At 43.2% G+C, this 25,660-nt stretch overlaps 1 protein-coding gene across 1 annotated transcript in view; it reads left to right on the top strand.

Moving 5' to 3' along the window:
* Nucleotides 1-25,660, top strand: part of GPR158 (G protein-coupled receptor 158) — a 192,778-nt gene that overhangs the window by 16,620 nt on the left and 150,498 nt on the right. The window contains exon 3 of the mRNA XM_029078136.2: nucleotides 11,808-11,913. Coding sequence (XP_028933969.1) covers nucleotides 11,808-11,913 — 106 coding nt within the window. The remainder of the gene's footprint in view (nucleotides 1-11,807; nucleotides 11,914-25,660) is intronic.

Raw genomic sequence — 25,660 nt, 5'->3', positions numbered from 1 at the left:
CTGCACCTTTAGTACAGTCTTATGTACAGAGTAAGGGCTCAATGAATATTGTTGATTGATTAAAATTGGCCTTTCACGTTTCTGATTCCACAGTCCCAGCTGTTGCAGAGCTGATATTCATATTCTTGAACCTCCAGTCCCTTTCAGGAACAAGTCATCAAAAATAAAACAGCTCAAATCAGGTCAACTAGAAAGAACTGATCATGGAAACTTTGACCCTCAGCTAACTGGCCTTGAGCTCCCCACAGGGTTGGGTGAGAGATGCAGCCTGATCTGGCAGGGTAGTGCTGGCATCATCCATTTCCTCCCTCCTGGGCTTCCCCGGGGAATCTGGGCCTTGAGACACCTTGCGAAGCAGATGGTCTGGAGAATTGCTATTGATGGGGAGGGGAAGCCTCCAGCTCCAATATCTCCTCTCTCGCCATTCCACGGCCATTCCACGTGAGAAGCAGACGCTGTGCAATTCAACAAGCCATCTGCTTCTCAGGGAAGGAAAGACTGCCCTTAGCTGCTGCATATTTTTGGCATCACAATTTAGGACCACTTGGCAGGATGCTGTTCTCCCTTTCCTCCCTCGACGAACCGGCACTAGGAAAGCAGAGGGGAAGACAGGAGCTCTGAGTTGAAAAGAACTTCTGGGAGATGCCATGTCTCTAGGAGGAAGGGAATCATATGGAAGGAAAGCTAGCCTGCACAAGGAGCATCAGGAGCCCCAAATCAGCTCTCAGGTTTACAAGATATTTCCCTAAAGGGCCACCTCCTCCCTGATTTGAGTCACTGTGGATCAATCAATCATATTTATAGCATGCTTACTGTGTGCGGAGCACTGTACTAAACTCTTAGGAAAGTACACAATAACAGATTTGGCAGACATGTACCCTGCCCACAAGGAGCTTACAGTCCAGAAGGGAGGGTGGAGTCATATGTAATTTTGAAACTGAAAATGGATTTTTCTTCTGTTCCCTCCTTCATTACATCCAAACTTCGCTATCTACTCTAAGACAATGACTGATGATCAGGGGAGGCAGGACCATTACTCTTCCAGTCATTTCTGTCTCTTTCAGGATCCCCTTAGTGTTCCAAGTACTGAAGTATGACTTATAGAAATTTCAGTGAATAGAGGGACACTGTTGGAAGTACCCCATTCAAGGAAGACAAAGGAGACCGGATGCCCCTTAAGGAGATTGTAACCCTTGCTCTCTACACTGCATTCCAGAAGGCAGGGCATTGTAATCATGGCGCAGTCCAGATCCTTCTAGAACAGTTGGACCTAGTTGCCTGAGAATGCTCGGAAGTCCATTGGAACTTACAAGATGGGAGGCGATTTCTGGGGGCTGTCTTGGTCACCCTGAGCCCTGAGGGCAGTTTTGGTCCCTCCAAACGCCCTCTTCCCCCCCTGAGATTGGGGGAGAGGGGCAGGAGGGGAAGTGAGTTGCTGTGATTTTCCATGGAGTGGTTTTGCAGTGCAGAAACCAACTGTAGAGAGTCTTCTGCAGTCTCCTATGGCTCCATTGCACCCTATACATTGCATAGGTTATGCAACATGAAGAAATGAGGTAATATGGAACCTTTTGTGGGAATCTGTAGAACATAGAGCTCATCACTAGGTAGGGTGGGTGGCCCGGCACCATTGCCCTCTCTGCCCAGGTCCTGCAAAATGGGCTGCCCAGTGTAAAACTGGATGAATGGCCACGTTAGCTGGGTCAAGTCCATGGGACTATATCTTCCTGCCTGTGCTATGCCTGTTCTAGCTGTTCACGGTCTTTATCCTTCAGTTTCTCACACCAATCACCTCCTCCTTCCCAAGTGATTCTTAACATGAATGTGAAAAAAGTCTTCCAAACCCCAGGGGACTGATGGAGGCATTTGTCATTAGGTGAAGTTTTGGCAAACTGAACTGAACAAGTTGGTTGAAAAATAGGATGGAGGGTGAGCTGTCTGGCTGCTGTGACTCACATTGTTCTATTAGAGGCATCAATGTTTAAAAAAAAAAAATCAGCCAGCTACAACGTTAAAGGGCCCTGAATGAGGGTCAACATAGCCATTAGGTGGGGGGAAATGGGCTGAATTCACTGATTTCTGGTGGAGACTGAATTTTTAATAAAATCAGGTTGTCCCACGTGGGGCTCACAGTCTTAATCCCCATTTTACAGATGAGGGAACTGAGGCACAGAGAAGTTAAGTGACTTGCCCACAGTCACTTAGACTGGAGAAAGGAAGACCATCCCAAGGGTCTCTTATGTTTAGACTTGACATTGAGAAAATTCTTGATGCCTTGCTCTCATCTCTCCTGTCACTGACCTCTTGCTCATATGTCTCTCCTACTCCCAACCCTACCTGGAACTTCTTCCCCTTTCAAATCCAACAAACCACAGTTATTCCCAACCCCAAAGCCCTTCTGAAATAACATCTCCTCCAGGTGGTCTTCCCCAGTTAATTTCTAATTTCCGAAGTTTATATCCCACCATTCATTCAGTCATATTTATTTAGTGCTTACAATGTGCAGAGCACTGTACTAAGTGCTTGGAAAGAACAATTCAACAATAGAGACAATCCCTGCCTACACCTGACTAATTGCCAGTTAAGCACTTGCATACCACCTAAGCACTTAAGTACCTTTAGCTTCCCATGTAACTTGAATACATATTTTACATACCCTATTATTTAAGCGTTAACTCATGTACATATCCCCTTTGTCTTCTTTCTTCTGCCTATCAGTAATTTATTTTAGGGTCTGTTCCCACTGCCTGATTGTAAAGTCCTCAGGGACGGGAGGGCCTTGTCTACTCAATCTTTTGTACTCTTCCCAAACTCTTAATAAAATGCTCATCACCCAGAAAGAGCTCAGTACATATTACTAGTTGATTGATTGATTGACAATCAACTCCATCTAATTCTCACCAAGTGACTTTTTTGCTGATGGAAATGTAGCAGTGCTTTAGGTGCATATCTTTAAGCAGCATTGTGTGTCAGCAGTGTAAAACAAGGACAGAACACAGAATATTTGCAGTCGAAATAGGGATGAGTTTTCAGTGGACAAAATAGAGTTGGTGGCCAGATGGTCTACAATTGCCATTAATATCATTATTGTCACTAACTTATCACTGCCAGTTATGGCTTGGGTTCAGCTAAGCATGGCTGTCAGTTTGAATGAATATCAGATCGACATCATAGTGACATGCCAACTTCTACCATTATGCTGTTGACATTTGAATCTTTATTGTGTGTCAAGATAGCAAAGCTGAAATATTTCAATTTGCTTTACTTAGGGGTAATTAATTCATCAATGTACGGTTTGGAAATAATGATCTGTGCACCTGCCTAAAACGTGAACGCCTAGCAGGGATGGGGGAAATGTTTGGGTGGTAGAAGAAACAGCTCCTAAAGTCAGTTGCCCAGCTTCATGCTTTTGAAGAACATTTTGGAGTTTGTATTAACATAAAGAAGAGCCTCTTGATCACTGGGTATTCAAATATCAACACTGGCTCCAGGGAGGTGAGTGGAATCTTTAGAAACAAGTTGGATTTGGATGTTGAACTGGCTGGAGGCAAAGGGATGGACAAGTTGACCTCTTGAAAACCCTTCTGATACTCTCCATCTAGGAATTCCATTAGTGGCCCTGGGAGGTGGAGTGGTGGACTATCTATCTGTTGTGACCCTTCCCTCAGCTGAGACCTTTCCCCACTCCTCCAGTGTTTTTTGGGGGAATGGGTTGAACTGAAGAGTCCTGGGGCTGGAGACAGGGAGGACTCCCAGGGGTGACCATGGTAAGGAATCCCCCTCATCAGCTGGGTGGACAGAAGGAGTGCCATGATAAGTTTTGTGGTGGGTGAAATTGAATTTATATTTTTAAGGCCAAACCGGTGGAATAGTGCAGTTACTTTACTTTTTCTGCCCATGCAGTCTGAGTGATGAGGTTTATGGTGGAATCTCTCATTAGGAACCAAAGATAGGTCTTGGTCCTGAGATTTCAGAACCAACGGAATTGATTATAGTGCTAATGGGCTGCCTGGCATCATTTGCAATCTCTCATTTCTGGCAGTCATCTTTCTGGTGGCACACAGAGAATGACGAGTGAGTAGGCGTTGTGTACATATGGTCTTTGCCGACATTTACCAACTACTGGCAGAATCAGGACTAGAAATCAAGTCTCCTTGATTCCTAGTTACAATGCTCTTTCCACTGGACCAACAGCAGGGTTAAAAAAAAAAACACATGAATAGCAGTTAGGTGAATGGTAGAGCTACTAAAGAAGCTGCATGGCTTAGTGGAAAGAACACGGACTTGGGGGAGTGAAACGACATGAGTTCTAATCCTATCTCCACCACTTGTCTGCTGTGTGACCTTGGGCAAGTCACTTCACTTCTCTGTGCCTAACTCATCTGTAAAATGGGGATTAAAAGTGTGAGCCCCGAGGGACAACCTGATGACCCAGTATCTTCCCGAGTGCTTAGAATAGTGCTTGGCACATAGTAAGCACTAACAAATACCATAATTATGTATTATTATTTCTGTTCTCCTTAGTGTTATCTAAATGCTTTCAACAACAACGTTACCCCCTGCTGATTTGTTCATGGCATGCTTTTTGTTTTTTATGGTATTTGTTAAGTGCTTACTAGGTTCCAGGCTCTGTGCTAAGAATTAGATATAAGCTAATCAGGTTGGTCACAGTTCCTGTCCCACATGGGGCTCACAGTCTTCATCCCCATTTTACAGATGAGGTAAATGAGGCACAGATAAGTGAAGTGACTTGCCCAAGGTCATACAGAAGACAAGTGATGGAGCTGGGATTAAAACCCAGATCCTTCTGACTCCCAGGTCCATGCTCTAGCCACTAGGTTATGCTGCTTCTCTACAATGACTAATTTTCCTTCTCTGTTGGCCAGTGGTGCCCATTTAGTTTCATCAAATGCTGTATTTTACAGTGAAAGTACTGTGTAAAACTGCAAAACAATTTTATCTAAGCATTGCGTGTGCTCCATTTTGCACTTGATATTTCTTAATGGACAGGCTATACGGATTGACAAGCAAAGAAGTGCAACTTGGCCTCAGGTTTTTAAAAAAAGAGTTAGTTTCCTCGTGGGTTTTTTGTTGTTGTTGTTTTTGCTGAGTTGTTTAGTTTTTTTAACTATGCAGCTCAGGAACAGATTCTCTTTATTTTCAGTGCTCAGTTGCTTGTGATTGTGTAAGGGGAATAAATCTTGCAGATGCAGAGGGACTAGGTTTGCAGCAGGAAGATGTTTAAATTCCCCGCCCTGGTTCAGGTCTCCACAAGCAGGAGAAACATAGAGTTTAATCAGTTATGCAAAACCATGTTTTCAAATGAATCACCAAAGTACTAACAACCCCTCCCAATTGCTTCAGTAATAATGTATTGGGAGCCTTGCGGCTTGATGAAAATGTTTTCTATGCTGGAATTATCTAAGTAATTGCCTTCATTTTACACTTTGCTAAGTAAGACTTGGTCTATCAGGATAATGTGGAGATTAACTTTAGAGTTTTGGACTACCTGTACCCATAGGCTGACCACAGTCCCAGAATGCCTGGCTGCAGAGCAGAGCTCCCAGAGTGAGTCTTTTGGGGACTTGTGACATATTCATCATCATCATAATGGTTTTTAAGGGCTTACTATGTGCCAAGTAAGCACTGTATTAAATGTTGGGCTAGCTAGAAGCTAATCAGCTCCCACATGGAGCTCACAGTCTAAGTAAGAGGAGGTCATCTAAATGACATCTCCACGGGGTAAGGTGAGGTGCAGATGAGTGGGGTTGCTTTGCTCTGTCTTTCTTATAAGCAAGTGCAAAAGGTGTGGGTATCTGGCAGATGTCTTTGAGGGACGGACAACCCTAGAAGTTGTTTAAAGGCTACTGAAAGAATAGCGGGGAAGAATTGAGAGACTGCCGGGGTGGAATGCTTTTTTCTCTTCTTAACCCTCTCATATTGCGTGAACCAGAACTTTTCCTTTATTTTTACACAAATCCACAACATGGGAAACACACTGCTTGAAATGCAGTAGAAGAAATATACTTTGTTTGTTTTAAAGGAAAACTGGCCGGGACTGTATCTTCAATTTGAATTGTACTTCCCCAAGTATCTAATAGAATGCTCTGCAGAGAATACATGTTGCATAATGATGAGGATGATGATGAGGGTGTTGGTAGTGAGGTTTGTAGGTTTGGACAGAATGTAGCTTTCTGAATCTAGGTCTCCTTATATCACTGTTGTGCCTGAGTCAAGGATCAGAATGAAGAATTTGAAGAGGATAAGAGATCTGGGTTAAATTTAAAGCAAGACCACAAATGTTCAATCCCAGGGTCAGATGAGCTAGCCTAGAAAACGGAATTCCTCTGCCGCCTTCTTTCTTTGACATTGTAAAATAGGTTAATCTTCAGGGTTTCAGGGTACATGTCTTGCTAAGAGAATGTAGAGAATAAACTGAATACGGATCATATTTGAGCCCAGGATGGAAAGGGCCATGTTATCTTTCCAAAAAACAGAAGCCCCCAAATGCTGGGGAATCATTGTCAAAACCAGGCACCTAATGGGCAGTGGCTGGGACTTCCATCAGAGACAAAAGCCAATCATTATTCATTGAATCATATTTATTGATCACTGCACCAAGCACTTGGGAAAGCACAATACAACAATAAACAGACACATTCCCTGCCCACAGTGAGCTTACATTAACAGGCTGCTAACAGCTCCAGCCTGAATGTGATGATTGGTGTTGGACTTTTGACCTTTAGGTGCTTTGGGACTGACCAGTGACCAATAGGAGGTAGTGGCAAAGTTGTCCATGATTGAACTTGTGGATATTTGGATAGGTCATTGAAAGCATAGCCTAGTGGAAAGAGCTGGGAGATCTGGATTTTAGTCCCATCTCTCCCTCTGGCCTTCTAGGGATGTTGGGCAAATCATTGAACTTAACCAGTGCCTTAGTTTCCTCATCTGTACAATAGATTTAAGATACCTTTTCTCTCTACCTCTCAGATTGTGAGGTCTGGGTGGGGCAAGGGTTGGGTTTCAGTCTGATTATTTCATTTCTACCCCAGCACATAGTCGATCAATCAGTAGTACTTACTGAGAAACTTATGCAGAGAACTGTACTAAGCACATGGGAGAGTACAATAGAATTAATAGACAGGATCCCTGCCCTCCATGATCTTACAGTCTAGCTTAGCTGAGTGCTTGAGATCAATCAATCAGTTGTATTTATTGAGCACTTACTGTGTGCAGAACACTGTACTAAGTGCTAGGAAGAGTACAACACAAGTATGTGACAGACAGAAACAGATCAAGTATTTATTAAATACCCATAAAAATGGACTCTTGGAGTTTGGGCAGATTATTTTGGATGATTTATCATCTGTCTTGTGGAAATAGCCATAGATATAGGGTTGATGATAAATTGGCCCATTATACTATTACATATTTTTCCATGAGCATTTTTCATGGAGAGAATTGTGTGCTGCCCTGATAGATATGTTCATCAGTGGGAAAATAATGAACCAGCCTTTTTCCTCTCTCCCCTTCAAATTCACACTGACTCTTGGGGGTAGATAAGTGGCTATTTGCAAGGAGAGTTCAGAACTCCTGTGTGAATTGACAAGAGAGAACCGTGAGGGATTTCAGTGATCTGCCAGCTGACTCATGTACCTTAAGCAAATGGACTAGTGGGGCCATCGTGTTTACTTGAGAACCTTTTGGGAGAACCTCAGGTGCTGGTGCGGTCAGATTAATTGATGTTGAGGCTTTTCTCATTTATTCTGTCTCTGCTCATTGCAACATCATCCAAACACAGAGTTCAGCCACTGGCATCGCCGGCAAGGCCATCCTTAAATATGAGTGTGAGAGGAGTCAATCTGAATGGCTACCTCCAGATATCCCCCCTGTGGGGATAGTGTTGGGGGACAGTGCTACGATTGCCTAGGGATTCTTGGCTGCCTTTCATTGATATTCTCCTGTCCTTGGGCTGTCAGAAAGGTCAAGGATGTCCCTCTTCTCTCACTGGAGTCACGTGTTGCCCACTATCCTGTTTTCGTGGATTTCTGCGTGTACTTTTCCCAAAGACTCCAAAATGCCATTTAGCTGCCTGCTTTCAGTGGACATTTGGAGTTCCTTTGGTCATCCTTCCTCTAGGTGGGCAAGGAGGTGGGGAGTGCAGAAGGGGAGCCCAGGTTTGAGAGCTACTACCCATGAGCTCTCTTAGCTGTCTCTCCCCAAATGATTGTCTTTAGCACGTGTATTCCTTTTAGAAATCCTCAACTGGAGGCCCATAAAACACGCATATGAGGGTTATTTTACTTCCCAAAATCCAGTCACCGAAACAAGGTTACACCGTGTTTGTCCCAGTTCCTAGAGCTTTGGAAGCAATGATGGGGGTCTCTTGTGCTGATTGTTATATTGTACTCTCCCAAGTGCTCAATAAGAACAGTTGAATGAAGGAATGAATCTTCATGGTAACTTATTTTAGTTAGTTGTTAAGCCCTTACATTGTGCTTTGCATAGCACTGTACTGGAACCATGAAACTCAGTTAAGACCAGAGCCCTGACTCACCAGAGGCTTACAGTTTCAGTGGGGGGAGGATAGACACTGAGGAGAATGAGGATGGAATCAGACCAGCAAGAAAACTGATTAAAATTCAATAAGTCAAAAATATCAATAGTAAAAATATGTGAGTGATTCAGGGGCCATCTCTGAGCGTGCCCCTACTGAGTTGAAAATTATTTCATTCTGAAAATACAAACTCTCATCTCTCCATTCCCAAATTATCCAGTCACAGAGCTTGTAGCTCTTGCCTAAAACAATTGGTTTTTCATCCTAGCCATCGAGTTGGATATGGAGCTGCAAAAAAGCATCCTATAAAGAACCCCTCCCCGTCCAAGATCTCTACCCCATGTGCTGACCAATTGGGAAATGCTTTTAATATAGTCTTTGCTTTTCATTCTGTGTGTGATCATCTCTCCACAAAGAGGTCTGGAAAACACTCCCTCCACCAATTAAAATCCAAAGCCCAGTCTGACCCAACAGGAAGCTGCCTTCTGTTTCCCCTGGGCTTTGTAACCAGTCCCGAGGGGAAGACGGAACACAGCAGTTCTAACAAAGTGCAGTCAGTGCAGAATTTTCAGGTGGTAAACCCTCTTCAGCTTTCTTTCAGAAGCCAAGCCCTTTGGGAGGTCTTTTACACCTCTGTGCTGTGCAGCCGGAGCTTGCCTGAGGTGACAATGCATAGGGTAGAAGTAAATGAGAAAGGCCATCCTTCTGCAGCCACATATTCAGAAATGCTTCATTCCTGAGGGCTGTGAGTCAGCTGGGTGGTCTCCAAGACCCCCATTTGGACAGGTGAATGGACCAGGAGCACTACCCTAGCCGTGCTGTAGCCCCTTACCCACTCCTCAGGTTCTGCAGCAATTTAGGGGGCATAACAAGAGGCAATTGTAGTCATTTTACTCCCCAAGTATGTCTCTACCATGGAAAGCACACAGCTTGTTCCCATGGAAGAATACAGTGATTGGATAGTGTATTGAATTATTTTCTTCTCTGTCCCTTTGGGAAATTTTTAACCTGCAGGAGAATGCTTTTGTGAGTGCAAAACATTTCTAAAAATGGGTCTTTATTAACTGACTTCCCTCCCCAAATACCAAAGGGATACAAGAATGTTGATGTATTAATCCCAAATAGCTACTCCTCTCACACTATACTTATTCTCTAAGGCAGCTCATTTGCTCTTGGGGCTTGAGCTGCTGCCTCCAGGAGGATGACACCCAAATCTCCCACCCTAGCTCTGACCTCTCCCTTGTTGTTCAGTTTCGCATCTCTCGTTTCCAGGACGGCTCCACTTGCATAGCCCACTGGCATTGCTAATGCAGCACATTCAAAACTGAATTTCTCATCTTTGCTCGAAAACTCCCCTGTCCTCCCGAATTTCCCATCTCCATCGATAACACCCCCATCCTCCCTGTTCTTGAAGCTTGCAACCTTGATGTCATCCTCAACTCTTTACTGTCATTCAGCTGTCACATCCAGTCAACTGTGCTCCTAGCCCACCTTCCCTTCTTCTCCACATCTCACCCCTCGCAATGTGACTGCAGTTCCCAGGATGATGGTGTCAGAAAGGAGTTGGGCTGGTCAGACAGGAGTGAGCGGAGCTGGAGGTCTGCACCCAGGAGGTGCTCAATAAATACGATTGAACGAATGAACTGTGGACCCTTGTCGTTGGCCCAAGTGTGAGCCCCAATATGCCAGTCTGGCTGAACCTGGATGGAGCGTTTTCCTGAAGCACTGTGTTTGTTTCAGGCTCGTTTGAGATCCGAGTGGGTAAATGAAGGCTTGGGACAAGTTGGGAGGGGGGGCAGGGTTATAGAGGAATGTATCCACATAGTAGCAAAGCATAGCAAAAATAACACAGGACTGGGGGTCAGAAGACCTGGGTTCTAATTCCAGTTCCATCTCTTGCCTGCTGCATGACTTTGAGTAAGTCACTCAACTTTTCTGTAGCTCATTTTCCTCCACTGTTAAATGGGAATTAAATATCAGTTCTCCCTCTCCCTTAAATTGTGAGTCCCTTGAGGGACAAGGACTGTGTCTAATTTGATTGTACTATAGTAATAGGGATAATAATAGTATTTTTAAGTGCTAAGTATGTACTATATACTAAGCATTGGGCAGATTCAAGATAATCAGGTCAGATACAGGCTCTGACCCACATGGGACTCACAGGTAGGAGGAAGAACAGGTATTTAACAGGTATTGAAAGTACCTCAGTACTTAGCACAGTACTGGCCCATAGTAAGCACTTAAAAACACCACAATTATTAATAATAATAATAATGGGCTGGGAAGACTTTGGGAAAGGTGGGGAAACAGATGCTTCTTTATGCTTTCCCCTCTCCACAGCCTTCCATCCCTCTAAAATCAACCAAGCAATCAATCAATGCTATTTATTGAGCACTTACTGTGTGCAGAGCACTGTACTAAGTACTTGGGGAAAGTACAATACAAAAGATTTGGTAGACGTGATCCCTGTCCCCAAGAGCTTACAGTCTACCAAGTCTACATGTGAGAGACATGAGTGGGAAATGATGGTGGAGCAGCAGGAAAAGGTAGGTTGTCACAGTTAATGATTCACGGAGGAGGTGATTGTATGGCCCTGCCATCTCTCATCTTTCTTGGCCCCTCTGACCCACTTATCTGGGTTTATCACAGAGGCCAGAAGCAGAACAGCTGTGAATGGTTCAGTGTCCACCCTGAATTGGTCCTCCAGTAAAAGGCCTTACTACCCTTCAAGTTTTCTACCGAGCTTTTCTGTTTACTTCAATTGTATATCATAAATTATTTATATTAATGTCTGTTAACCCTCTAGACTGTAAGATCATTGTGGGAGGAAATGTATCTGCCATCTCTATTGGATTGTACTCTCCCAAGCACTCAGTACAGTGCTCTGCACTTAGTAAGTGCTCAATGATAATGACGATGATGGTGATGATGACATGATAGCTCCAAGGGTGGAGGTGGATTAGCGTGGCTCAGTGGAAAGAGCACGGGCTTGAGAGTCAGAGATCATGGGTTCGAATCCTGGATAGGCCATTTGTCAGCTGTGTGACTGTGGGTAAGTCACTTAACTTCTCTGTGCCTCAGTTACCTCATCTGGAAAATGGGGATTAAGACTGTGAGCCTTACGTGGGACAATCTGACTACCCTGTATCTACCCCAGTGCTTAGAACAGTGCTCTGCACATAGTAAGCACTTAACAAATACCAACTTTATTATTAACCCCTGTGTACTTTCTTTTGTCTCTCTATCCAAGGGGCGTCATGAAAGTTGACATAAATCTTCAGAAGGTGGATATTGATCAGTGTTCAAGCGATGGCTGGTTTTCAGGAACTCACAAATGCCACCTTAACAGCTCAGAGGTAAGAGCAAAGAAGAGTCACACCACAAGAAAATGCCTTTTCACTCCCAAATGCCTCTGAATATGTTTCCTGTGTGTTTTCTATAGAGGATCTTATCAGGAAGAGTTCTATGGGCATTGTGTTTGGCACAAAAGAACTGCTGGAAATAAGAGAACAAAATGAAACTGAAGCCAACTTCTGGGGTTTGCAGGATGACAGTTCTTAAGAGGACAAAGAACGGTTTGGTGCTAAAAGTATTTGTGAGGCTTAGCTTGTGAGTCAAAGGCCAGCCACATTCATCATCACAATCTGAGGGTTGAAAATAGACCAAAAGCGAGAAACCAACATATATGGCAGGTCACCAAGGCTATGCACAGCTTTGTCTAATATTATACTTGTTGAAACATGGGTGGTACTCACTCACACACATTTCCATCTGTTGGAAAAGCAATGCAAAATGCATGACACCTTTTCCAGAAATGAGAAGAATGTTATGCACATGTAAAGTAAAATACGCAGGTACCTTCAATTTCAATGTGCATTAGATTAGGACCTGGGGCAGCTTTGTTGCGGAGGGACACTGGGAACTCAGTAAGTGAGAGTATTTTTGAAGGGATTGGGTCATTTTGTATGTGTGTGTAGCAGGTGGAGGGGGGGAGGATGATATACTGCTTATTTCAGTTTAGCAACCCTGCCTCTACCTTGGGTTTGAGAGGCTGCTGTGGGGGAACTGAGAAGAATAGTTCTTGAGCCTCAAAGAAACATTTGGAAAAGATCAGCCGTTGTTTCCACATGACTGTAGAAAGAGGTAGTTACATTTCTGGAAAAAAGTAGCACTCATAGAAGACGGAGACAGAGTGAATGAGAGCAGAAAATGTTTTTTTTTCAGGAATGTGACCCAAGCAGTTTCACCTGCTGTTGGCTTTTATTCTGGCCCTATGGGGTGAGAAATACTAATAATAATTATGATATTTGCTAAGTGCTTACTATGTGCCAAGCACTGTTCTAAGCACTAGGGTAGATTCAGAGTATTCAAGTTAGGCACAGTTCATGTCTCACATGGGGCACAGAGTCTTAATTCCCATTTAACAGAGGAGGTAACTAAGGCACAGAGAAGTGAAGTGACTTGGCCAAGGTCACACAGTGGATGAGTGATAGAGTTGGGATTAGAACCCATGTGCTCTGACTCCCAAGCTTGTGCCCTTGCCACTAGGCCATGGGTGGGTCATTTAGAATGGTTAGAAATTTACCTCAAAAGGAAGAAGACTGGCTCTGCGGGGTTGAAGAGTATTTTTCTCACAATCACTGGGATTGGATGAACACTCACTCGATTCATCTTTTATCCACTCATCCGATTCCTCTTTTACCATCAGCTTTTCCTCATAATTTTTGACCAAGATGCACCACTGGGCTGGGAAAATTCAGTGATAATGGCTTGCCAGTCTTCGGGTCATTCAAAGTGTGAAATGAAACATTTAGCACTGGCTTTATTTAAAGTCACTCAGAGCTAACATGGGCTTTGAGTGGTTGATTATTTTGCTTTTTCTCTGGTTCTTATTTGTGCACATCTTCTTACGTGTTAGCTTTAAACTGTGATTTCTGTTTTTGTCGAGCTGCTTTTATTTTTTCCAAAGCGCAGCATTTTCTGATTTTGCTATTTATGCTGGGGATTCTTGTTACTCACTAGATTAGTAGGTAATGACATACCAGGTTTCATTTAAGAAAGCAGCATGGCCTAATGGATAGAGTGTGGGCCTGGGAGTCAGAAGGACCTAGGTTCTAATTCCAGTCCACCACTTGTCTTCAGTGTGACCTCAGGCAAGGCACTTCATTTTTCTGTGCCTCAGTTGCCTCATCTGTAAAATGGGAATTGAGACTGTGAGTCCCATGTGGGGCAGGGACTGTGTCCAATCTGATTAGCTTGTATCTTCCTCAGCACTTAGAACAGTACTGACACATAGTAAGCACTTAACAAATACCATCATCATCATCGTCATCATCATCATCATCATTTCTCAGTTATTTTTGGTACCTTTCCATTCTCTTGACCAAACGGTCCAGCTTTAGGAAAAACTACAGAAAGCAGAGTCTTTCCCCTCTGCATTAATATTACTAGTATGATTATTACTGCTACTACCACTAATAATAATATATTTTGTAAGCATTTGCTATGTGTCAAGTGCTGTCCTAAGCCCTGGGACAGATAAGATAGGTAGATGCAAGATAAGGTGTGGGCAGATGCAGGTCAGACACAGCCCCTGTTCCACCTGGGGCTCACAGTCTAAAGAGGAAGGAGAAGAGTTAATGAGTCCCCATTTTACAGGTGAGTACACTGAGGCACAGAGAAGTTAGATGACTTGTCCAAAGTCACCCGGCAGATAAGTGGTGGAGCTAGGATTAGAACCCAAGTCCCGTGATTCCTGGGCCCGGAATCTTCCCATTAGGGCCTGCTGCTCGCCACTAAAGGAGTGCAAGGTAACGAGCTGGGGCCCCAGTCTTCTCCATCAAATGGAACCAAGAGTCGGGTTGGGGTGAGGGAATGGAACTAGGATCTGATGCAGTTGTTCTGCTCCTCAGACAGTGCCATTCCCCCTCTCATCCTAACCAAGCCTACGAGGAGAGCTTCTGGGACAGGCTTGGTCCTGCATTAATCAGTTTTTCCCTGATTGAGTGGCATCACTGCTTGAGTGGAAGGGAAGGGAAGGGACTCTACCACTTTGGGATCTTGGGCAGTTTTGTCCAGTTACCTGGTAAAGGTTTGGCCTCCTGAGTGAGGAGGTATTATTTGGACCCTTCTGCTAATGAAGTTTTCAGGCCAATACATTGGAACTCAATCACACGTTTGGGTCCCACAGGAGAATCCTACTGTCTGCAGGCACTAAACTTTAATCTTTAAATCCCTGTCAAAAGTTTAGCATCTTCCTTCTGTCTTCCTCTTCCCTCACTCTTCTTATAAGAGTAGAACATCGTCGAACGTCTTTGCTTTTTTTATCCCTTTGACATTTCACAGATTGCCTCCACTTGGTCACACCACAGGGGAGTAAGCCCATAGAATTCATTCCCACAAGAAGTAGTGCAGACAGAAACTCTCAGAGGGATCAAGAAGGATTTGGAGAAATTCATGGATGAGCAGTCTTTAATAGATGACTGGAGGGAAAGTTGGTGTATCCCTCAATGTTAAGATGTTGGGAAGCAGCTTGGTCTAGGGGATAGAGCATGGGCCTGAGAGTCAGAAGGACCTGGGTTCTAATCCTGGCTTTGCTACGTTTCTGCTGTGTGACCTTGTGCAAGTCACTTAACTTCTCTGTGCCTCAGTTACCTCATCTGTAACATGGAGATTGAGACTGTGAACCCCATGTAAGCTCTTTATGGGCAGGGATCGTGTCTGCTTATTCTGTTGTACTCTCCCAAGCGCTTAGTACAGTGCTTTGTGCACAGTAAGTACTCAATAAATATGATTGATGTGAGACCTGGACTGTGTACAACCTGGTGAGCTTGTATATACCCCAGTGCTTAGTACAGTGCCTGACAAATAGTGAGCACTCAATAAGTACCATTAAAAAAAATGTCAGAGGACTTTATCAGTCGGTTCTTCCAAGCATCCTGAGGCTACTGTTGGGTACAGAATTCTGGGCTGACTTGTCCATTGGTTTAACCCCGTGAATCAAGGGTTTTCTGTTCTCCAGCTTTATGAACCTGATGGCTGTTTGGCATTATCACTGAGCCTTGCCCTTTGGATTGGTGGGAATGTTTGGGCTGGGAGTTGTGTTGTTGCTATTGATCTGTGTATGCTCCATTTTTGTGTCCCCTTGTTTCTGTGGCGCCACTGGGTTGTTGAATAATGAAGGTGTCTGGGAGAGAGAGGAATGTTTACATTTCAGTTTGCTGCACCTCATGAATTTTTTTTAGATATCTCGTCTTGCAATTGCTTCGGCTTGTCCTGAATGTAGTCCCATTTAATGAAGTGAATATAGTTTGGGAGCCTTGATCAGAGTTCTGAAGTGTGATTTGCACTAATCTTAACCTGGATAATCTGTAAGGTCATTAACTTTTCCACGCTAATCATGGGTCTTTAAAGTCTTAAAATGAATTAAAAGGAAAATAAGTCTTAACGCCCTCCACATTGTTTGATTAGCGAGGATTAGGTTGCTATGGAGATGCAGGGCTTATCAACTTTGTTTTTCCAACTGGCATATTAAAAATCTGAGGTTAAAGAATTATATTTGAAATGCCAGGAGGAATGAAGAGTTTCAAAGCAATCCCAAGATAACTTTTTTTAATACTAGCTGTTGAAAAGTCCTAGTTCCAGTTCTATAGTGATAGAGCCAGCTGAGTAGTGCTTTCAAAGAGGTTGTTGCTGCTGCTGAAGTCCTATATATGAGTGCAGATGTAGCTGAAAAATCAAATAATCGATGGTATTTATTGAGTACTTACAACTATGGACACAATCTCCCCATTAGTCCTCAACCTGAAAGCCAACTCTATTACTACTCCAGTGCACAGCACATAGTAAATACTTAATAAACTCCATAAAAAGGTTCAATAGTTGTCAACAGCCAGAAGTAGAAGACAACCTGTGGCTTACTGGAAAGAGCACGGGCTTGGGAGTCAGAGGTTGTGGGTTCTAATCCTGGCTCTGCCACTTGTCAGCTGTGTGACTTTGGGCAAGTCACTTAACGTCTCCCTGCCTCAGTTACCTAATCTTTAAAATGGGGATTAAGACTGTGAGCCCCATGTGGGACAACCTGATAATCTCATATCTACCCCAGCGCTTAGAACAGTGCTTGGCAAATAGTAAGTGCTTAACAAATACCATCACTATTATTATTATTATTATTATTAATAAACACAAGGACCCGATCCAGGAAGAGGGAGAATTTTTAAAGAACCACCCTGCTGCTGCCACCATCAAACAGATGTTTGGAGTCCTCCACTCTGATCCCACAGCTAGGCTTGGATCATAAAGTTTGGTAGGACCAAACAGCACCCAACCCTACATCAAAACTCAGTTTTTGGGGGTTTTTTTAGTGGCATTTGTTAAGCACTTACTCTGTGCCAGACACTGAACTAAACACTGGGGTAGATACAAGCTAATTAATAATAATGTTGGTATTTGTTAAGCGCTTACTATGTGCAGAGCACTTTTCTAAGCGCTGGGGTAGATACAGGGTAATCAGGTTGTCCCTCGTGAGGCTCGCCATCTTAATCCCCATTTTACAGACGAGGTAACTGAGGCATAGGGAAGTTAAGTGACTTGCCCACAGTCACACAGCTGACAAGTGGCAGACCTGGGATTCGAACCCATGACCTCTGACTCCCAAGCCCGTGCTCTTTCCACTGAGCCACACTGCAGTCCATGTCCCACGTGGGGCTCACCATCAGTCCCCATTTTGCAGATGAGGTAACTGAGGCACAGAGAAGTTAAGTGACTTGCACAAGGTTGCACAGCAGACAAGTGGCAAAGCTGGGATGAGATTCCATTTCCCAGTTAGGAGGGATGATAGGGTCCGTGTTTCATCTTTAAACTCAGGATTGAACAAACCTGAACCCAGAAGCCAAACAAGGTTGTTTTTAGAAACTTGAGACACATGAGATATAAATGAATCTGGTGGCTGGGGGGAGAGGTGGGGTGGGAGGAGCCAGTGGGTGGATTCTGGGGGCCACGGCTGAAGTCCTTACTCTTCACCACAAGAACCCATCTCCCTCCTTTCTGGCCATTGCTACCAAAAAGTCTGGCTTAAAAAGAAAAATTGGCTCACCCAGCTCTTTTCACATTTGAGGTAGTTAGGGAGTGGCAGGTAACTCAGGGAAGGCCACATATAGAGAAGGGCAACTGCCAGCCCCACAGTAGCTCATGGGCTACTGTACAGGAATATACAAGAAGCTGAGGGGAGTTGATCAGGGAGGGCCATCCAGAAGAGGGGATTTCTTAGGAGGGCTTTGAAGGAGATGCTGGACATGGTTCAGAGAAGCCAAAGGGTCAGCATTCATTCTGGCATTCAGCTTCACATTTTGCGGTAACCTCTTGCCCAGTACCCTTTCACAGAAACATTTATGCACACAAAACCAACGAGAAATGACATAGATTTTTGTGCTCAAAAGTAATGGAAGAGAAAGCATGCCATAAAGGCATTAGAAATCAAACGACCTGGGCAAAGCTAATGAAAATATCTTGGCCACGTAGATAGCATTTTTATCCTTTATTGCTTCAAGGGTTGCATATTCTAAATAATTTTATTTTACTAGTTTATCAATTTCTTATTATTCATCTACAATTGAGTTAACAGATCATTAAGAATGACTGAATATGCAGACATTCATTTGAAATTTGTCCCCAAGGGCTGCTCACTATGGCTTGCAATGCTTCTGCCTGAACAGTAAAAGGAAATTGAGTATTCCAAAGGCTCCAATTATGCCAGTGTCTGTTGCTTGACAATTCTGTGGGCTATATTTGGCTCGATTACATGATTTTGTTGAAAACTGGAATGCTGGGTCATTATTCCAAGCTCACCTGACCTTCCCTTCATCTACAGTGACCATAAAAGAGTGGGTTGGGAGGGGTAAGGGTGGGATTAAAGCTCCCAGTAGCCTTGGAAATCCATTTTGCAAATCCCAGAATGCCAAAGGATCTGAGCTCATGTAGGAACTATAATTTGAGTTTGGTTTTCCTTAATGTTCGGTTGTCAGAAACATGAAAGCCATGTTATTGAAGAATGGAATGTACTTGTGTTTTGAATAAATATTGTTTGAGTGCTTTTTAAAGGAAAAAAGAGAGGAAGGGAAGATAAGTACCCAAGGAAACCCAGCATATGTTGGAAAAACAATTGCATCCAAACACGTTAAGTGTCTGTAGGCAATATTTCATTGCGCCACCATTAGGGAATGCCATGTGATAATGATAATAAGTATGGCATTCATTAGACACTGTGATAAGTGCTGGGATACCCACCCCCTGTGCACTGGGTTCTTTCCCCAGTAGCACTTATGTACACATCTTTAAACTCTGTTCCTTCCTCCTACCTGTAATTTATTTTAGTGTCTTTCTCCCCACTTGATTGTTGGCTCCTCAAGGGCAGGGATCATACCTCCTAACTCTACTATACTCTTCTAAAAGCTTAGTACAGTGCTTGGCAGAGAAAGTGCTCAATAGATTTTATTGATTGATTGATCAATTGGGTAAATGCAAGATTGTGAGATTGGACACAGACCCAGTCCCATGGGAGCTCACATTCTGTCTTCTCCCCATAATACAGATGAGGAGGTCAGTAACAGGTGGAGCTGAGAGTTGAGCCAAGGTCCTCTGACTATCAATCCTAAACTCTACTGGGCCGTGCCACTTACCATCTGTTCCTGGAATATTGAAACTTTGTAGCAGGGGAAGGTCTGGGGCAGACAATGAACCAGTCAATCAGTTAATAGTATTTATTGAGCACTTAATGTGAAGAGCACTGTAATAGACACTTGGGAGGGCAGAATACAACAGAACGGGTAGACACATTCCCAGCCCACAAGGAGCTTACAGACTAGAAGAAATGGAGACAGATTAATAAGATTGGTGTATTTGTTTTTGTCAGTAATTCCTGACCACTTATCAGGAAATGCAGCTCCTTAGAGATTCACAAGTGACTTCTCTGTGCGTTAGTTTCCTCATCTGCAAAATGGAAATAAAATACCTGTTCTCCTTCCCTCTTAGTACCATGTACCCCAAGTGCAAAAGGAACCATGTCCTACCTGATTATCTTGTAACTCCAGCACTTAGCACATTGTAGCATGTAATAAATGCCACCTAAATGCCACCTTTATTGGAAAAATCTATTGGATGTGTTACACTAAAAATATCAGCAGATTGAAAAAGGATTTGGATAAATTATTGGGCAAGAGGTTCGTAATGGATTACTAGAGTTAGAGAGACAGAGGGGACATGTTAGGGAAGTTAGCTGCTACACCCACAACCATGAGCGGAGACCACCCACACTGAGCTCCTCCAAATATCCTTTACCATGATTATGTCTCTGATCATTGGTCCACTGGATGGACCATTGGGCTGACCTTACAATAGCGGTGCTTATGTTTTCCACATTCCCTAATGATACAAATGGAAGCCGGCCTATCATCCATTGCATGAAAAGAGGAACCACAGTTAGTTCTTTTCACTTCAGTTCGTATGAATGAATCAGTGGAGCTCCGTTTATTTGCAGTCAAATGAGCCAGCTTGCACCCCTGAGAGATCGCTTCCTCAGACGGGGCTCCTGATTGACTCGGGAATCTGCCAGTAGATACCCCTGCCTTGGGAGGGGAGTAGGGAAGTGATGTGCTCTTTCTTCTGATGTGATATTGATGTAATATGCTCTCCTTATGCTATCTGGTGATATTTGCTATTCCTTGTTTGCTAACAAACTAGAAGCAAGCAGGGGAAGAAGATCTAGGTTATGTTTTTGCTTTTTTTGTTTTTTTCCAGACAGGGACACGTTCTGAGAATAACTAACACAGCAGTACAGCAATACGTGCACACAATGCAGAAGGGACTGCCGCTCTCACATTAGTCTTGCTGAGAAATTCGACCTTGCAGGATTCATTCATTCATTCATTTAATGGTAGTTATTGAGTTCCCACTTTGTGTGGGGCATTGTACCAAGTGCTGGGGAAAAATTACAAGCATGAGAAATACAAACCCTCGAAGGGCCCACAGTCTATAAGGAAGGGAGTGAGGGAATTGCAGCAGATACCCAAAGGAATATTCAAACGATGAAAATGGCCACACAGCCTAGGCAACAAGAACAATGATGAAAACAATATGAGCTAAACTACACTTGGGGATAAAGAAGCAGATTTTAGGCTCTTCTCCCTCTCTAGACTGTAAGGTCACTGTGGACAGGAAATGTATCTATTTACTGTTATTCTCTACTCTCCCAAGCACTTAGTACGGTGCTTTGCCCACAATAAGAGCTCAATGAGTATGATTGAATGAATGAATAAATTCTCCATTCCGACAGGCCAGTCCAGAGTCCAATAACCAATTTTCCCAGCATTTCAAAAGTTCGTACTCTGAGTTTGAACACAGATAATGTGTCCTCCACATACTAAGATAGATACACCAGAGCACAGTCATCATACACATCTGCCAAGCATCCTGTTGGCCATCATTGGAAACAGGAGGCAAGTCTAAATGGAGCATTGGTTTGACCCAGAATGGCATAGCAGATGTCGTTGTAGTCACATAAAGGCTCAGGATGCCACTCAGAAGCATAGTTGAAGGGCTGTTTTAGAGCAAGGAACTTTCAGGCATTGGGGAGACCTATATCTATTTAAAAGAGGCCAAAGCCAAGCGACCTAGCATATTTTCATCGCAGAGGCTAAACACACTTGTCCCCATTTAGGCCTGACATTTGGAATTTTAAATGATCAAGTCACAAAACCAGGGGCAGTGGCAATGTACCAGGGCCATTTCGCTCACTTATTCTTCATTGATCTCAGAAATGCAATTTCCATGCTGGAATTTTTTTCTATTTTTAGGCATCAGAGGTCAGTTTTCAGGATAAAAGGTGCTGCCTTCCACTTAAGGCTGATTGGCAGGTAAATGAAGATTATTTAGCAATAAACTAAGGGCGGAACAATTCACGATGTCAGTGCCCACACTGAAGTGAGTCATAAGAAAATGATACAAAAAAATGCGAGCTCTGGAAAATCCTGACAGCTTCAGTGAGGTCTCAAGTGCATGCCATCCATCTTTAAATGTCAACTGCCTTTGGGAAGAGGAGAATCATAAAGGTGACACACCAGAGGTTTGGCTTTTCTACTGTTATTGTAGTGTGGAATCATTTTAGGTGATGCGTGGGATTGGTGGGCTTGTGATAGCCAGGGTTTGTGAGTATGAATGTAGTTTCCAAATGTGATAAACATAGTTTGTTGTTCTTCTGTCCCTTTTGCCCTATCCTAGTGAAGAACTTTGCAGTGAAGAAGGGAAAGAAAGCAAGAAGCAGTGGGAACTGTGTATCAATATGTGGGGAGGGGCTGGTCTTTTAGAATGTAAGCTCCTTGTGGGTCGGGAATGTTACTTGGTTATTCTGTATTTCCTAAGTACACTGCACTCAGGGTCCTTAATAAATTCCCCAATTGAGGTGATGGGTTTCTTTAGTGAGCAAATGAGATACGCCCTCCTTCTAAGAGCTGCTTTGGAAAGGGGGTTTCTTTTTCAGCGTCCAAGGTAAGAAAAAACTAGTAGAAGCAATAGTAATAGTATTCATTGAGTACTTGTGTGCAGGTCACGGTACTCAGTGCTGGGAAGTAATCCACATTGGGGAATTAGACATAGTCCATGGCCTTTGGAGGCTCGCAAACTGGTTGTTTGGGCATTTGGTATTCACTCCAACAGCCCCACAGCACTTAAGGACATATCTAGAAATTATATATCATACATTATTTATATTAATGTCTTTCTCCCCCTCTAGACTGTAAGCTTGTTGTGGACAAGGAACAGATCTACCAACTCTGTTGAAGTGTGTTTTCCCAAGCTTTTAGTACAGTGCTCTGAAGATTAATGCTCAGTAAATACCATTCATTGATGGATTCCCTGGGATAAGAAGCAGGAAGTAGGCGATCAAGCATAGGTTTCAGGAAATTCTTAGACGAAAGGTGGTGGAAAATGACTGACACTGAGGATACCCTGAATCACTGGCCACATCACTTTCAAAGGTGTAAAAATATCTTAGGTCTTTTGTTCCAGAACAGGGTGCTGACAGCACCTTGTAGCACTGTACAAGGTGCATGGGGAAGTAAATAATAGTAAAAAAATCCAGTATCTGCCTTCAAACCAATTGCAGTCTAGTTTTCGAGGCCCAGTGTAGAGAAATAGACTTTCCCTTTACCTACTCAAATGTGGGCTCCAGATAAATATGGAATATCAGTCAATCAATAGCATTTATTGAGCACTTATTGTATGCAGAGCACTGTACTAAGCATTTGGGAGTGCAATGCAATGCAACAGAGTTGGTAGACACATTCCCTGCCCACAAGGAGCTTACAATCTACAGTGGGGTGACAAACATTAAAATAAATTATGAATTTGTACATAAGTGCTGTAGGGCTATGAGTGGGTTGAATGTCATGTGCTTAAAGGGTACAGACGCAAGTGCAAGGTTGGCACAGAAGGGAGAGGGATAGGGGAAATGAGGGCTTAGTCAAGAAAAGCCTCTTAGAGGAGATGCGATTTTAATATGTAGGGGTAGGGAGTTCCAGGCCATAGGGAGGACAGGGACAAGAGGTTTGTGGCAGAACAGATGAGATGGAGGTACGGTGAATAGGTTGGTGTTATAGGAGCGAAGTGTTTGGACTGGGTCGTAGTACGAAATTGGCAAGGGAGATAGGAGGAGGCAGGCTGATTGATTGCTTTAAATCCGATGTTAAGGAGTTTCTGTTGGATGCAGAGAAGCAGTATGGCCTAGTGGATAGAGCATGGGCCTAGAGTCACAAGGGCCTGGGTTCTAATCCCAGCCCCGCAAGTCACTTGGGCAAGTCATTTCACTTCTCTGTGCCTCAGTTACCTCATCTGCAAAATGGGGGTTAAGACTGTGAGCCTTATGTGGGACAGGGACTGTGTCCAACCTGATTATCCTGTATCTACCTCAGTGCTTAGTACAGTGTCTGATACACAATAAGTGCTTACCAAATACCATTATTATTAATATTATTATTTGTATGGAATTGGGTGGCCAGTCATTGAAGATTTTAGAGATGTGGAGAGCAGCAGACTTAAAAAAACATGATCAGGGCAGCAGAACGAAGCTTGTAGTGGGAAGGAGGGAGAAAGGAGTCAGGGAGGTCAGTAAGGAGGCTGATGCAATAGTCAAGGCAGGATATGGTAAGTGCTTGGATCAGTGTAGTAGCAGTTTGGATGGAGAGGAAGGGATGGATTTGTCAATGTTGTGAAGATAAGAACTCACAGGATTTGGTGACAGATTGAATATGTGGGTTGAATGAGTGAGATGAGTCGAATACAGTTGGACCATAGGACAGCATCTGTGGACAAACTTTAAGTCTTGCTATGACCATGGAGACCCATGATGAAAAGGGCTGAGCCTTAAGCAAAAGCCAGTTGGACCCAGCATACTGTGAGCGAATAGATTTGAAAAGTAGTAACATTTCTTAAAATATCAGAAAAACACACAGAATACCTTAGCTTTTGTCAGTTTCCATTGCTGAAAAATTGCAGCTTGTCCAATTCTGAGTAAGAGAAACAATCAGAAAACATGGTGATTGCCTGAGGGGATTTTTTTTCTTAGGTTAAATATAGCTTTCTATCATCATTTTATGTGGGAAAAGTCCCATTTTGACAGCAAAACAGATTGAATCTGGCACTCTCTCACGTGCAATTATATAAAATCTAGGGGTCAACTGTCAAAGCTCTAGGGGCAAAATAAGGCTACGGGTGCCTTGCGACCTGCTTTTTAACAGGATGAAGAGCCATGTTGCTTAGATACAGCTCTTAGCTGACAGTTCTGCAACAGTTAAACTTTGCTTCTCAATGGCTTTCCTCTAAGGTAGGGAAGACTCTCAATCACCTTCGTCTTTCCTTCTAGCTTTACTAAGTGACTTATGGACTTCCATCCAGATCAGAGATCTTGGTATTATTATTTTCCCTCTTCTAAGCTCTCAGGAGTCAAAGGGAATGAGTGGGAGGTTGACAAAAGGAGTCAGAGAGAACCAGATTCGCATGAAAATAATTTTTCCTCAGAAGCAATGTGCAGATCAGGGTATTTGTGTCAAATTGTTGCCTAACCAAAATTATGGCATTTCTCTTCCCCTTTCCTTCGTTCATCCATACTGCTGCATTTAATGCTGTCTTTGAAAACGCCTGAGGTTGAAGCCCTGAGCACTTGGGAGAGTAAAGTGGATTTAGGATATGTGATCCCTGCTCTCAAAGAGCTTACTATCTACTTGTGGATCCATGTTTCACGTGGAAATAAGAGAGCACAAGAGAATTGAATTAAATTTAGATGACAATCTCCCTACAGCAAAACTCACCATATAAGTTTAGAAAAGTGTTTCGAATGACAGAGTTTAGAATACAGCTAAATGTTCACGATTCCTAGAACCTTAGGATCATTATTTTGACCAAAATTCATTATTCACTTTTAGCAAACATTAAGGAAAATGTTGTCTTAAAGATGCAAAAACTGCTTCAGAGTGTGGCCTAGTGGATGGAGAGTCAGAAGGACCTGGGTTCTAATTCCCGCTCTCCCACTTGTCTGCAGTGTTACCATGGGCAACTCACTTAACTTCTCGTGCCTCAGTTACCTCACCCACAAAAAGGGTAATAACACTGTGAGCCCCATGTGGGACTGTGTCCGACCCAATTATCTTGGATCTACCCCAGTGCTTAGTACAGTGCCTGGCACATAGTAAGCACTTAACAAATACCTTTAATAAAGCAACACACACACACACACACAAATACAAGTTAGCTTTAAAGGATGACCTGGAGTTAGAAATGTAAGTCTCTGAAATCTGGAACTGTTCAAATACAACAGCAAGGATTGGGGTATAGGGTGAAAGCAAGTTTCTTTTGACATCACAATTGCTACTCCAATAATTCATATATTTTGCTACCAGCCAAAGTGCTTCAAAAGGGCTAAGGTCTCGCCTTAAAAATGATATTTTTGGTATTTTGACTGAAATTTTATTCGTTTCAGCTAGAATATTAGGTGCAACTCAATTCTTTTTTTTTTTTAAACTGTCAGCTTTTGACCTCAGTGGACATCATTGTTCTTGT

Source organism: Ornithorhynchus anatinus, chromosome 13 (genome assembly GCF_004115215.2).
Source record: "Ornithorhynchus anatinus isolate Pmale09 chromosome 13, mOrnAna1.pri.v4, whole genome shotgun sequence".
NCBI lineage: Eukaryota > Metazoa > Chordata > Mammalia > Monotremata > Ornithorhynchidae > Ornithorhynchus > Ornithorhynchus anatinus.
This window is presented reverse-complemented; position numbering and strand designations above follow the sequence as displayed.